Source organism: Lacerta agilis, chromosome 8 (genome assembly GCF_009819535.1).
Source record: "Lacerta agilis isolate rLacAgi1 chromosome 8, rLacAgi1.pri, whole genome shotgun sequence".
Lineage (NCBI taxonomy): Eukaryota > Metazoa > Chordata > Lepidosauria > Squamata > Lacertidae > Lacerta > Lacerta agilis.
Window position 1 is genome coordinate 74,689,634 of NC_046319.1, and position 13,038 is coordinate 74,702,671.

At 48.3% G+C, this 13,038-nt stretch overlaps 1 protein-coding gene across 1 annotated transcript; it reads right to left on the bottom strand.

Moving 5' to 3' along the window:
* Positions 1 to 4,491: 4,491 nt before the first annotated feature.
* On the bottom strand, positions 4,492 to 8,989 carry LOC117051717 (zinc finger and BTB domain-containing protein 26-like). Its single transcript, XM_033158344.1, has 2 exons — positions 8,940 to 8,989; positions 4,492 to 6,463 (listed from the first exon to the last, which is right to left on the bottom strand). The coding sequence occupies exon 2, from the start codon at positions 6,450 to 6,452 to the stop codon at positions 5,271 to 5,273; it is 1,182 nt and encodes a 393-aa protein (XP_033014235.1). The 5' UTR covers positions 6,453 to 6,463; positions 8,940 to 8,989; the 3' UTR covers positions 4,492 to 5,270.
* Between the last annotated feature and the right edge of the window lie 4,049 nt (positions 8,990 to 13,038).

Below are 13,038 nucleotides of genomic sequence, written 5' to 3' on the forward strand. Positions count from 1 at the left end.
TTTCATGCCTGCTGGCTCTCTCACCCACCCTCCCCACTTCAAAGACTCAAACAAGCTTCTATATAATGAACTAGGGTGTTGTCAGTACCTGGAGGGCCAATAGTACGAAGCTGGCGACAGTGCGGTGATACCTACCAAGATCTCCACTGGCACCCCAGTCACACCTGGAGAGACCTCTTTCTCTCTTACACACAAATGTAAGGTAAAGGTAAAGGGACCCCTGACCATTAGGTCCAGTTGCGGATGACTCTGGGGTTGCAGTGCTAATCTCGCTTTATTGGCAGAGGGAGCCAGCGTACAGCTTCTGGGTCGTGTGGTCAGCATGACTAAGCCGCTTCTGGCAAACCAGAGCAGCGCACGGTAACGCCGTTTACCTTCCCACTGGAGCGGTACCTATTTATCTACTTGCACTTCATGCTTACGAACTGCTAGGCTGGCAGGAGCTGGGACCAAGCAATGGGAGCTCACCACGTTGCGTGGATTTGAACTGCCAACCTTCTGATTGGCAAGCCGTAGGCTCTGTGGTTTAACCCACAGCGCCACCCGCGTCCCTTTTTACACACAAACGTACTTTCCCACAATTCCCAGGTCCTCGTGGCAAACCATGTAGCATAGGAGCTTACCATCAGGTAAAGCCAAAGTATTCCATTACTGTCTACCAGCTGCATAACACAGGAATCTGTATGCATACAGAAGTTTGCACATTGTCCGGGAAACACTCAATAGAATCACAGAATTGTAGAGTTGGAAGGGACAACCAGGGTCATCTAGTCCAACCCTCTGTAATGCAGGAATATTTTGCCTATGACCGGGATTAAGAGGCTCATGCTCTACCGACTGAGCTATCTCAGACCCCTCTTAGAAACCCGCTTGGCATTTAATGTTTCCAAAAATATTTATATATCAGCATTCATGGAAAAGTATCAGAGCGGTTTACAACAATTGGATACAAACCCATAAAATAAAAACCATATGAAAATGTTAAAATAAGAAATTGGCTAACTATTGTGGAATAATGTGTTCTTAATTGACTGCACAAGCCTGACAGATTAGAAAGGTGTTTTAAAGTTGAAACAGAAGGCATCTGTGGTATCTAAGTGGCAATAATAATAATAATAATAAATTTGCATAGCTTTGAGAAAGGCCCCATCAAACTTCGGATTGAGTCATTGTGGTATAATGGTTTGAGTGTTGAATTGGGACCTTGGAGACCCAGGTTCAAATTCCTACTTAGCCATGAAGCTCACCCATCTAGCACAGCCTAACCTACCCTGCAAGGTTGCTGTGTGTGCATAAAATGGACAACCATGTTTGCCACCTTGACCTCCTTGGAGGGAAGGTGAGGTGCGCTTTAAAAATAAAATAAATATTTGCCACACTGAACATTGAGATGAGACAGGTCACATCGCCAATTGCTTCATTTCCACAGCCCTTGTGCGTGACATTGTGGAATTCCCTTAAAATGGGAAATGCTACATGTACGAAGACATGGCATGAATTCCAAAACTGTTACAAGGGGTTCTTTTAGAAAGTGATGAATGCAAACAAGAAAGCAACCTCTGCAAGCCAAGTATGGGCAAGTGTTTGAGAGCCGTATATGGGTTAATCAGTGAGCTGACCCAACCACAGGTTTTTGTTTTGAGCTTGGATTTAAAGCAGCCTCCTTCAACCTTGGGTCCCCAGACGTTGGACAACGCCCATCGTCCTGCACTACTGGGGAAGATGGCTGGGGAAGATGGAGGGTGTAGTACAACAACATCTGGAGACCCAAGGTGGAAGAATAGAGAATGCACCTGAAGAACATTTTTGGAATCCGTTCAAAGTCATTGGGTCAATAAAGTTGGTAGAGCACTCAGTTATCTCTCTAGTCTGTGCAGCAAAGACACATCTGATGGCTGTCCAAATCTTGCAGCCTCTTAAGAGCTATTCCAATGCAAACTTACTCAGGCATCCACTACCAGTGTCTGCAGTCTCTATGGGATTTGCATCTTCCCTACACAAAGAATTTCCACATACATTGTATAGCTAGTAGGCTCTAGACTCTTCTATTGGCAGATTCTCTGGGGCCCATGCATGCAACACCAGGAAGACCCAAAGCACTGATGTCGCTCCATTCAACTTGCTGGCTATTGCACCAGAGCACTTAGGAAAGGGCAGGAAGGGGTGGCACACATGTGTACCAGCTGCTACCCAGGGAGCCTGTTACATCAGTTCAGCAGCTACGGAGAATGGTTGCACTGAGAACCCCATGGTTTTATAAACACATTTCAATGGCGATGCTACCATGGAAGTTTAGTCCTGAGGCCCTTGTGTGGCATTCCTGCACCTTTCAGATGCTGGAAGGGAAGTGGTCCCCCAGTGCTTCAGAAGGCAAGAGGCTAGCCAACAAGGGATGGTGAAAACAACAGACAGGTGAGGAATCCATGATGCAGAAGGGTTCAAAGCAAAGGTAGCCAAGCACCAACCTAGGACTGCTGTATGAGGCATCCTGAGAAACATGGAGGGAGCACACTGGGGGCACCAGCAGCGGAAGACCAGCTGGCCCAGTTGTTGCAGCCACAAGGTCAAGTAGGCCAGGAGGAGCAGCTGGCAGATGGAAGCAGCAGGTGCTATTTGAGGATTTCATCCTGTCCCCTGCTCTGCCATCTCTCCTCTGTTCCACATCAGCAGCAGCACAAAGCAACAGAAGCTCCACAAGCTTTAAAGTGGAAATATATTTATGGGGTATGTGTGTGTGGACGTGTTGCGAGTCTAACCCTGGCAAGAGAGGGTTGCTGGGCTAGAGTTCTAGCACTGACTGGGGCATCTATAAAATCAGATTATGTTGCAGGTAGCCTCGAGGCAGGGGACGATAACAATTCTCAGGCACATCCCTCAACTAAATCACATTGGTGAAGGAGCCAAGGCTGGAGACAGTCCTGGATAATTGATGGTTTTAATCTTTTCAAAAATGGGGTATAGGCTATTGCTTGTTTCTTCATCCCAGCATCCCTAAAAGTAACGTGGTATCTGAACAGCATCTAGGACAACCTAATTAAATTAAGTATGTTCCCTCATCTTATGTTCCCTCTTAAGACGAAGACCAATGCAGACTTAGCCAATCTGATGATGACTCAAAACCTTGCTTGCTATTTTGTGCTTTTTACTTTGACCCTAGTAAAGTCAATGAACTACTGTGGATATTTTTATCATTGGGTAACTTTACTTTCTAGGATTACCCCCACATCACTCTGGTTCTAGAAACTGGGGCTTTCAGGATCTTCCACTCTATTTCCTGGACCCAAGAGATAAGGGCACAAACCTGAAGCCATGATCTCTTGCATGAAATTAACTCCACATTATTATTCCTGGGGGATCTTGAGTCATTTCCAAATTCGGTTTCCAAATTCATTTGTTGACAGGGTAAAGTCAGGCTGCCGGTGCTTAAGGACAAAAGAGCACATGTCCTCACGACAGTAGATGTGAGGCAACAGGAAAAATAAGTCATATGAGAGGCAATGGGTTACACAAGTGCTAGGAAGGAAAAGTTTGTCCTAGAACTAAGGTTCTCAGAACTTGAGCAATTCCTCACTGAGATGCAGGAAGCTGAAAGCATTTCTCAAGCATCTTCTTTTTGTCCACCTCTCCAGAATGCATCTTAATTGGGTTAAGAATAAAAAATGAGCATTATACAGATTTAGCACATTAGGGCCTAATAGGATCACTGGTGATTCCTACCCCAGAGAAAATAGAGAATGTTGTTAATAATCCTACGAAAGCTAGTAGCCTTAATAATAATAATAATAATAATAATAATAATAATAATAATAATAATAGTCTGCTGGGGGCTGGCTCCATCTCTCCTTTAGTGGGTCACCTCATTTCAATGCTGCACAGGAAGCCCACCTGATTTCTATGCTGGGCATGGAGGAGGGACAGAGGCCTCCACCCCTTCTCTGCCAAACCACTTGCTTGCCAGCATACAATTTCTGGTTGCTTACACCAGCCAGGCTAGTGCTTAAATGCAAGGCTGATGTACAAACCTGAGAGATGAGACTAGAGGTCCATCTAGTCCTGTATCTATTTTCCATCAGCGACCAGCAAGATGCCTCCAAAAAGTCCACCAACACTGCCTTAAGCAAACAAAAAATTCCAATAGACTCCCTTGCTGTTACACCCCAGCAACTCGTACCCAGTGGCATACATCCTCTGAACAAGAAGAAATCTTCATATAGGCGTCAAGGCTGATAGCTTACATGGAGTTGCAGTCACTCTCAAAAGATCTAAAGAAGGCAGGTCAGGCAGGACTTCCCTTTGAAGAAGCCATGTTGATAGTAAGCAAGACTTACTTCTTCAGTGTGCTCCATACATCTATCATTAACAATGTATTACCTCAATTTACCAGAGGCAGATTTTAGGCTAAGTGGCTTGTTAATTTCTTGCTTGCCCCCTTTCGAAAAAAACAGCAGCAAAATGTTGACCACTTTCCAATCGTCTTGGTAAGGAGACCTATTTTAGTGACATGTGGTATATTTTATTATGAGATTAGCAATCATTTCAAGAATTCTTGGGTGTCTGCCACCCAAACCCAATGACGTTAATTTTAATTCATCAATCAACTGTAAACTTCCATCTCCTGCCATCCCTATTTGATTAAGTTCTTCTGGTGTTGAGTCAGATGGCTGATTCTGCAGCGGCCCCAACAGGGCCAGAGCAAACACTGACACACGTGAGGTAGGAAATCTAAATCGCAATCCCATTACACACTAATTCGCCATGATGGTCTTCTGCGCGCGCGCGCACACACACACACACACACTGAAAGGGAGCTATACCAAAGCACCATCACATTCTTGCAGGGCTCCCCTTCATTTCACTGGGGCTTGCCCAGTGGATTGTGCCCCATGAGCCAGCTCTCTCATTTCCCCACTGCTGCCGTTAAGGGCACCAAAAACCCACTGTCTGAGGCAGTGGCTTCACCTCACATGAACCCATTTACAAAATGGGCCTAGACATCCTCAGGCAGCATCCTCACTCAACAGCCTCTCCTTGCTGTGGGGCGATTTTGTCTCCTATCCAGATGACGGTTGAGTCCTTGTCCTCTGTGCTCTTCTACAGTAAACACTCTATAGCCACAGCACTTCCCTTACTACTTGAAAAGCAATGAGTGTGGCCTGTGGCACAGCCCATCTTTCGCTGAAAGGAATTTTGGACTGACTGAAGACTCTGCCTGGCCTCACGGAAGACTCTACCGCTCAGTTTGCAGCTGCCCCTCCCGCCCTCCTCTTGCATCAATCAAAGTCAATGGTGACCTCTTCGATCTCTTCGTGGCTGTTCTGGACGGTGCTCTTGCCGTGCATCTCCTTGAGGTGGCGCCGCAGGCCCGGTTTGTGGGTGAAGTGCATTTCGCAGTAGTTGCACTTGTGAGGCTTGATGCCGCTGTGGAGGTTGAGGTGGTCCTGCAGGGTGGCGTTCTGGGTGAAGCACTTGCGGCAGATGGGGCACTGGAAGGGCTTGAAGCCGGTGTGCACGCGGATGTGGCGCGTCAGGTTGCTCTTCTGCGAGAAGACTTTGCCGCAGCGGAGGCACAGGAAGAGCTTGTGCTCCTGCACGTGGCTCACAAAGTTCCCCAGCTGCTGAAACACACTGTTGCAACGGGGGCAACGGTATGGGCGCTCCAGCCCCGGCACCTTCCACGATGCCACCCCGCCACCCGCCCGCCAGTCCCTGCATGCCATGGCCGTGCCGTGCCGGTGACGATGCAGCGGGTAGTTCCTCCACTGAGGGGCAGGGGCAGGAGCTGCTGGAGGGAAAGTAAGTCCTTCGCTGCTTGCTTCGTCGTCATAGCAACCCTGCAAGTAGCTGCGCGTGATCTCCACAGCGGAGTTGATGAGGGAGAGGGAGATCGCAGGAGAAGAGGGGCCATGGGAGTCGCGGGGGGTGAACTCGGGCACCTCCACTTTGACATCCTCGGAATCTGTCTCCCCCGTGGGTGAAGGAGGTTGCTTCTCCTCCCCTTCTTCTTCCCCATCCTGCTGGGAATAGCTCCCCTCTGCCTGCTCCTCCCGCAGCAGGGTGTCTGCCTTGGGGACTAAGTAGTGGGAGACCGCCTGAGCACAACGCTCCACCACGTGACCCATCTGCAAGAAGGAAGCAGCTGTCAGGTAGTTGACCAGTTCCTTGATGGGCACCTCGAGGCACCCTGTGTAGCAAGAGAGAAGAAGCTGGCGCCCAATCTCCGGACTCTGGAAGAGCGAGACGGACACCTCCTGTGAATCATTGAGCAGGAACTGGTCGCGCAAGAAAGGGGAGCAAGCAGCAAAGACCACACGGTGCCCAGGAACCCGCAGATCGTTCACCTGCACTGTCACATCACAGAAGCGCCTTTGCTGCCGCAGCTGGTCCATGCGGTGCAGGACCCCATCACCGTAGCCAGGAAATCGAAACTGCAGCCGTTCGCAGGCTGGGGCCATTTTTGATGTGCCTGGGAAGGGGGAACAAGACATGGGAGGAGGGGACAAATGAATTATATGCAACACACTAAAGGGGAATCCAGACACCTGGATATCCATGTATGTGAACTTGCGAGGCACCTGATCCTTGTTTCAGACTAGGAGCGACTAGGGTGAAGAGAAGTTTCAGTTTGATTGGGTGGAGCGGAATAAAAACTTACCCATAAGAAAACTCACAAAGGCGCTATTTCCATGTTGAAAATAATGTCACTACAACTGCATCAAGCAGCTGTGCAATCACATCAAGTATTGAAGTAGTTATAAGATACTGTAACACCAAGGGTGAAATTTCATGTCTTCATTCACGTGCCCAAAGAGATTTTACATATTTAACAAATACCTTACTGCCTTGTAAAAAAGTTTAGCAAGTTTACAACTCTCTTTCTTTTGTTTTAAAATGGTCCAGAACACAACAGCAAGGCAGTTAACTAGGGTTCACAATGGGATCATATTTCTTTGCCGCTTTAAATGTTTCCAGGCGCAATTCAGAGTTAGTTCTAACTTAGAGCTCTAATCAACCTTCTCCTATATAAGGCTGTTCACCAGCTACAATCTTCATTGTAGTTCCTTCTCCGGAACTGCCCCTACCCCTGAGATTAAGCAGATGGCTGGGGGGCAGGCAGTATTCTTTCATGGCATCTGGTTTGTGGAATTCCTTTTACAGAATACTTGCCTGGAATAGTTTTTACTATTTTTTTACTAGGCTAAGGTGGTGATTAACCTGTGGCCCTCCAGATGATGCAGGACAAAATCTCCCATCATCCCTGGCACTGGCCCTGCCGGCTGTTGAGAGTTGGGTTCCTACAACACCAAGAGGTTAGCCCAGGCATAGGCAAACTTCGACCCTCCAGATGTTTTGGCTTACAACTCCCATGATCCCTAGCTAACAGGACCAGTGGTCAGGGATCATGGGAGTTGTAGGCCAAAACATCTGGAGGGCCGAAGTTTGCCTATGCCTGGGTAGCCACTTCCGCAAGTTGCATCAAACACACTGGGACTTAATTTTGTGTAAACATACAAAGGAGTGTACTGCAAGTTCATCCCGTTTACTGGAGCTTCTAATAAACTACAATAACCTTGATGGTTAACCACAGAGGGGCAGGAGAAGAAAATTGAGAGTAACCCACCCAGAATTTCTAAATATGTCCAAACTTGGAAAACTTTGGTTACTTTAAAATATGGTCTAACAATAAGGATTACAAACCATTACCTGATCCTGGTTTGTTTGAGCAAACCACTGTTTAAATTCACAACATGGAACTCTGGTTTATTTGAAACCAAACACAGATGGAAAAAGTCTCCAATCTTCTATTTCCAGTCTCCCAAATGGACAGCACACTACTACTGTACTGTGATCTGTTTTAACTGTTTTTAATTTTAAATCACTGTAACCTGTCCTGGGACCTGCTGGTAACGGGCAGGTAATAAATGTAATAATAGTAATAACAATGATGGGAGCATATAGTTTAATGTCACAAACAAATTGGCCCATTGTATTTAACTAGCCTTGTAAGCTGCCACAAGAGCTGCTTTAGCCAACTTTTAAAATAAACCTACAGAAGTGAGTAGCCTGCAAATGATGCTACTAGCCCACTCATTTACTTTCACACACTTTTTTGCTGCTCGTGGCTACGTAAGGATCGTTTACATAGGGCAGGCAAGGTAATAAATTACATAAACAGAAGAAATAATTTCAAGTTAATTAACAATAATATCTATAAAGCTGGATACTGTACCTGTAAGATCCGATTCAGCACAACCCCTCTTAGCTAACTGCACCCCCCAAAAAAAACCATTTACATCAAAATGGTAATATTTTGTGAACTTGGCAACTGAAGCACCACTATAACAGGCACAGACAGGAAATGATTGCCGAATAACATGTGATCCTTGCTTATGCCACCAGATCACCTCTTTGTGCATCGAATGTTCGTACCCTTTTATGAATGAAATTATTTATTTTCCCTCACTTGAGAGGGATATCGACTGGGAAAGGAATGTAAAAAAAGACTATTTATCCTAATGCTTAGAATGCATGGGAATGCTTGATTATTAGTTTTAAATGGGCATTTTACACATCGTTTGTTTAAGGCTTCTTTCTTTAAGAACACAATGAAAACCTCAGCGAAACATTGAGCCTCCCACCGGCGCGCATGTGCCTCCTTACTACTATTCTCGAAAGCGTTCTACTCCGCTTGCGTAAAGCGCCTCACTGCCCCCGCCCTCTCCCATTTGCGCCTTTTCGAACTCCGAAGCTGCGCGCGCAGCGACCCCTGCCGGACGCACTGATCTCGCCGCCGCGCTGTTCGCGGAGCTCCTCGCTCTCTCCCCATCCCAGCGAGCTATTCACAGACGCCTGCTACGCTCTTCCCGCACCTTGCGCCCCTGCGTTCCTGTTCGCAGACGGACGCAAGTTACGTGAGATGCGCCGCTCCTCACGCTACTCACCCGTAACCGCGGCCCGCTCGCTGGCGCCTTCTAGTCTCGCTTCGGGCGTGGGGAAAGGACCGCTGCCGCTTCTTAGGGCTTCAGAGGCGGTAGCTTCACATCGGCTCCGTCAAGGCCACTCGCAGCAACCTGGCCACGCCGCCATCTTGGAATCCGCCCTCTCGGAGGGTCCGGGACTTTTTCCCCCAGGCGGGCAAGGGCAGGGATTGCTCCGCGGAGCGACCCGCCGCTGGGGCTCGTTGCGAGGGGACAGGGGGGGAGTGAAGGGGTCGTGCGAGCAGAAGAGGAACCGTATCCCTCCGCCTGGAAAGAGTCCGATGCCTGAGGACAACGAGGCATCATCCCACCTCACACTGGACTCCACAGGAGCCTCTGGCCCGTTGGCATGAGCCTCCTGAAAGCAGCCAGCCCCACCTCCATGCCACCTTCCACACCACTGCTTCTTTCCACAAAAATTCCCTCATACTGTTATTTATGAAATTTCTATGCCGCCCTTCATCCGGGGGTCACAGGGCGGTTTAAAGTATAAAACACACAGCAAAAGCAGTGCCCCCAATGTGTCTTCTTCATCTCCCCATTTTGCACTTCTATTTCCCTTTTCTACAACCAGGGACAGACTTGGGTAATAGGGCATCCTGAGTGAGGACAATATTTGGCGCCCTTACTAACTTTTGAGTAGATATGCTTCAATAAGGTTACCAGACTTTTTTCAATGAATCCGGGGACACTTTAAATAAATAAATACTACACGTTTGGGACTTTGATGCTGCAGCGATGGCGGTGGCAGAGGGGTGGCCGCCGCCTTCACCTCGACCGCCATGTTCCCCCTTCCTCAGAGGGTTCAATCTCCTTTCTCCATGAGCCTGGGCAGCCCCTGAGTTGTTGGTTCTTCCGTGGTGGTGGTGGGGAAGCGGTGTGCGGTGGGTCAGGCATGGAAGGAGGAGCGCCGAGAGCGGTGGCAAGGCTCGGGCAGCGCGATGCGTTGCCTACCTGAGAGATCCCTGCCCCTCCTGCTTGCATGCAAGCTTTGATAGGCAGCATGAAGACTCCCTTCACGGCTTAGTTGCTGGGGTCAGGGAAGGTGGAGGCAGCCTGGAAGCTGCATCTTAGAGCCCCTGCACCACCATCATATGGCAGCTCTTGAAGCCAGCCAGAGCCAACTGCTCCAGGCTGCTGAGACTGCCACTGCTGCGTTTCCCGGGGACATTAGATGAAATCCAGGGACATTCCGGGGATGGAATTTGTCCGGGGACTTATTCGCAAATCTGGGGACTGTCCCCAGGAAATGGGGATGTCCGGTAACCCTAAATAGGTGGCATTACTACTACTACTACTATTTTGCACCTCCTCAGTTTGACGCCCTGTGTAGGGAACCGTCTGCACTGCCCTAAATCTGTTGCATCATGTTTTTGTTTTGTTTTTAAAGGGTATATACACACACACACACTTTGAAACAATTGAAGGACAGCAATGATGACATCAAATCAGATTTCTTTAAAGGAAAATGCGAAAGAATAAAACCGTAGAAGTTATGTGCTAAGAAATAGAACAGTTAATATATGGGAGACAAAAAGATCAAAAGTAGATCCTGTATCAGGAAAAGCAGGGCAACACATTATTTCCACACACGCACATCTGTGTGTCCAGGGGAAGACTTTGGTAATCTCTCCATCATATGGCGCCCTGCACAAGGCCAAAATTTGGTGCTCCCAAATGGATTTTCAATGTTATGGGTCTTCTCCATTTGGTGCCACCTCAGCTGGGCACCCTGTGCAGGGGGGAATCTGGCGCTGCTGTCAATGGTTCTTTGAAATGCCATTTCCTTGCCTTTCCCTTTGATACTTGTATGGGACAGCTGCATTTTCCTACATGGCAGGGGGTTGGACTAATAGATGATCCTCAGGATCCCTTCCAACTCTACAATTCTATGACTATTTAATTTAAGGGGGGGTATTAAAAACACTAATGAGGCTCTCAAGATGAAAAGCAGGTTGTCTGGGCGGGGAGAGTTTTGTAGAGAGGAAGGAAGGAAGGAAGGAAGGAAGGGAAGGACATTACAACACACCGATCTTGAGCTAACATGACCTCTGACAGGGAGGAGAGAATTAACCATCAGAGCCCAGTGTCCTTATGCCAACACATTGCTTATTATTTTAATCCTGGATTTGATACAACTAGGACAAAAGCAGTTCTGGACCCTCCAATCTATTTTTGTTGCAATGCAAGAAGGCGGACACCAGGCAAGCTGAGCAGAAATATATATATGGGTGCACAACATGTGCCAACACCAGTCAAATCCCTTACAGGGACTTCTGCACTTGTAAGATGTTTATAGACCCCTAACACATTTTGAGCTTTTTTATTCCAGGCGGTGGCTGCATTCCAGGAGAAAATAATGTGGCATTATTTGGGGCTAGGGCAAAAACGGTCTCCCCTCTTGACTAGAAGTCTGCCCATCATCAAATACTTAACTGCACTGCTGCACAGAATTGAGAGAATGACAGGTGATTGTGGGTGCATCATTAAGACTATTTCCCTAGGGCTTGAGAGATGAGGCTCAAATCACCACTCAGCTGCGAAGGTTGCTGGGGGACTTTTGGCCAATGACAACATTTCGAGTTAACCTACCTCACAGGTGGGTTGTACTGCAGTGGCAGCTGACCCTAGGATTTTATAGGCCTCCCTTCCCCCCCAGCCCCCCCTCCCATGCCGTCTCCCCACTGAGATCTCTTTCTAGCCTATCCTTGCAAGCGTTTGCAGGGCAGGTGTAAAACACAAGACTTGGGTCACATTCACACATACATCTAAAGCACATCGCTCCCCCCCGGGAATTCTGGGAACTGTTGTTTGTGAAGCGTTGCTCCCATGATTCTTTGGGGGCAGCCATGACAGCTGAAGTGCTATAATCTGTCTGATTCCCTGCAAAGGCTTGTGGTTAGGAGAGGCAAAAATGCCCTCTGGACCTCAGGTGGGGCTCAGCCGGCAGCACTCCAGCACAAATTATGAAGAAGTGGTCTGGCTTTTATAGAGGACTCAACCCAAGGGACCCAGAAGTTGCTGCAGACTTGAGCACACTATGCTCTGCGGTTGAGAACTGGCTCAATTCCGCAGTGCCTTGTGAAAACCCGTCCTGCACCTCCCCTTGCCCACAAAGCCTGTCAATTCCTCTCCCCCCACCGCCTCCCCTGCTCCAGTCGCTCTCACAGGCCACAATTGCAAAAGAAACCCTCGAATTGCCACATGCCATGCAGAGGTACGACGGTTGCAGCCCTTCTGCAAGGCAGAAGTCACTTGCGCAATTCCTTTGGGTTGCAAACCCTCCACTCTGTTCCAGTTGGGGGAAACGCATGTGGCAGATGCCAGCTTTGATCCCTGCCACATCCAGATAAAACATCTCCCTGGCCCTAGGGAAGACCTTTGCTTGAAATGCGAAGGAGAGCTTTAGCCTAGAAGGAATCATAGGCCTGACTCAGTCGGAAAGGGCCTTTTTACAGCCTATACCCCCCTTGTAAGTTGCATCACTGCTGGGTCAGTGATCCTTTCAGGCAACTAGGCATGGAAGCTTTATAAATCCAGTTCCTCCTCCTCCTCTTCTCCATCTTTCAGGCCACACAGATATGCCCAGACCCAAGGGGAAGGGTTGTAGCTCAGTGGTAGAGAATCCACTTTGCAAGCAGAACACCCCCCAAAATCTCCAAGTTGGACTGGGAACAACATCACCTGCCTGAAACCTTGCAGAGCTGCTGCTCGTTAGTGGAGACGAAACTGGGCTAGATGTGCCAACGGTCCGAGTATAAGGCAGCTTCCTTTGCTTCTAAACAAAATGTTATGGGCTAGTTGCTTTTTGTAGAAACGTAGAGTTAGGAGGTTCCCCCAAAGGTCATCTAGCTCAACCCACCCTCACAATGCAGGAATCCCAGGTGCGCAGAACTTTTGGCCCCTACAACTCCCAGTACCCCTGACCATGGGGGCCAACTCATTGGGGCTGATTGGAGTGACAGCAAGAGGGGCAAAGGTCCCCCACTCTTTGTATACACCACCTGTGCTACTGCTGCCTTGATTTGCACAATATTGCTGTGGCCAAACACAACGGGTGGGG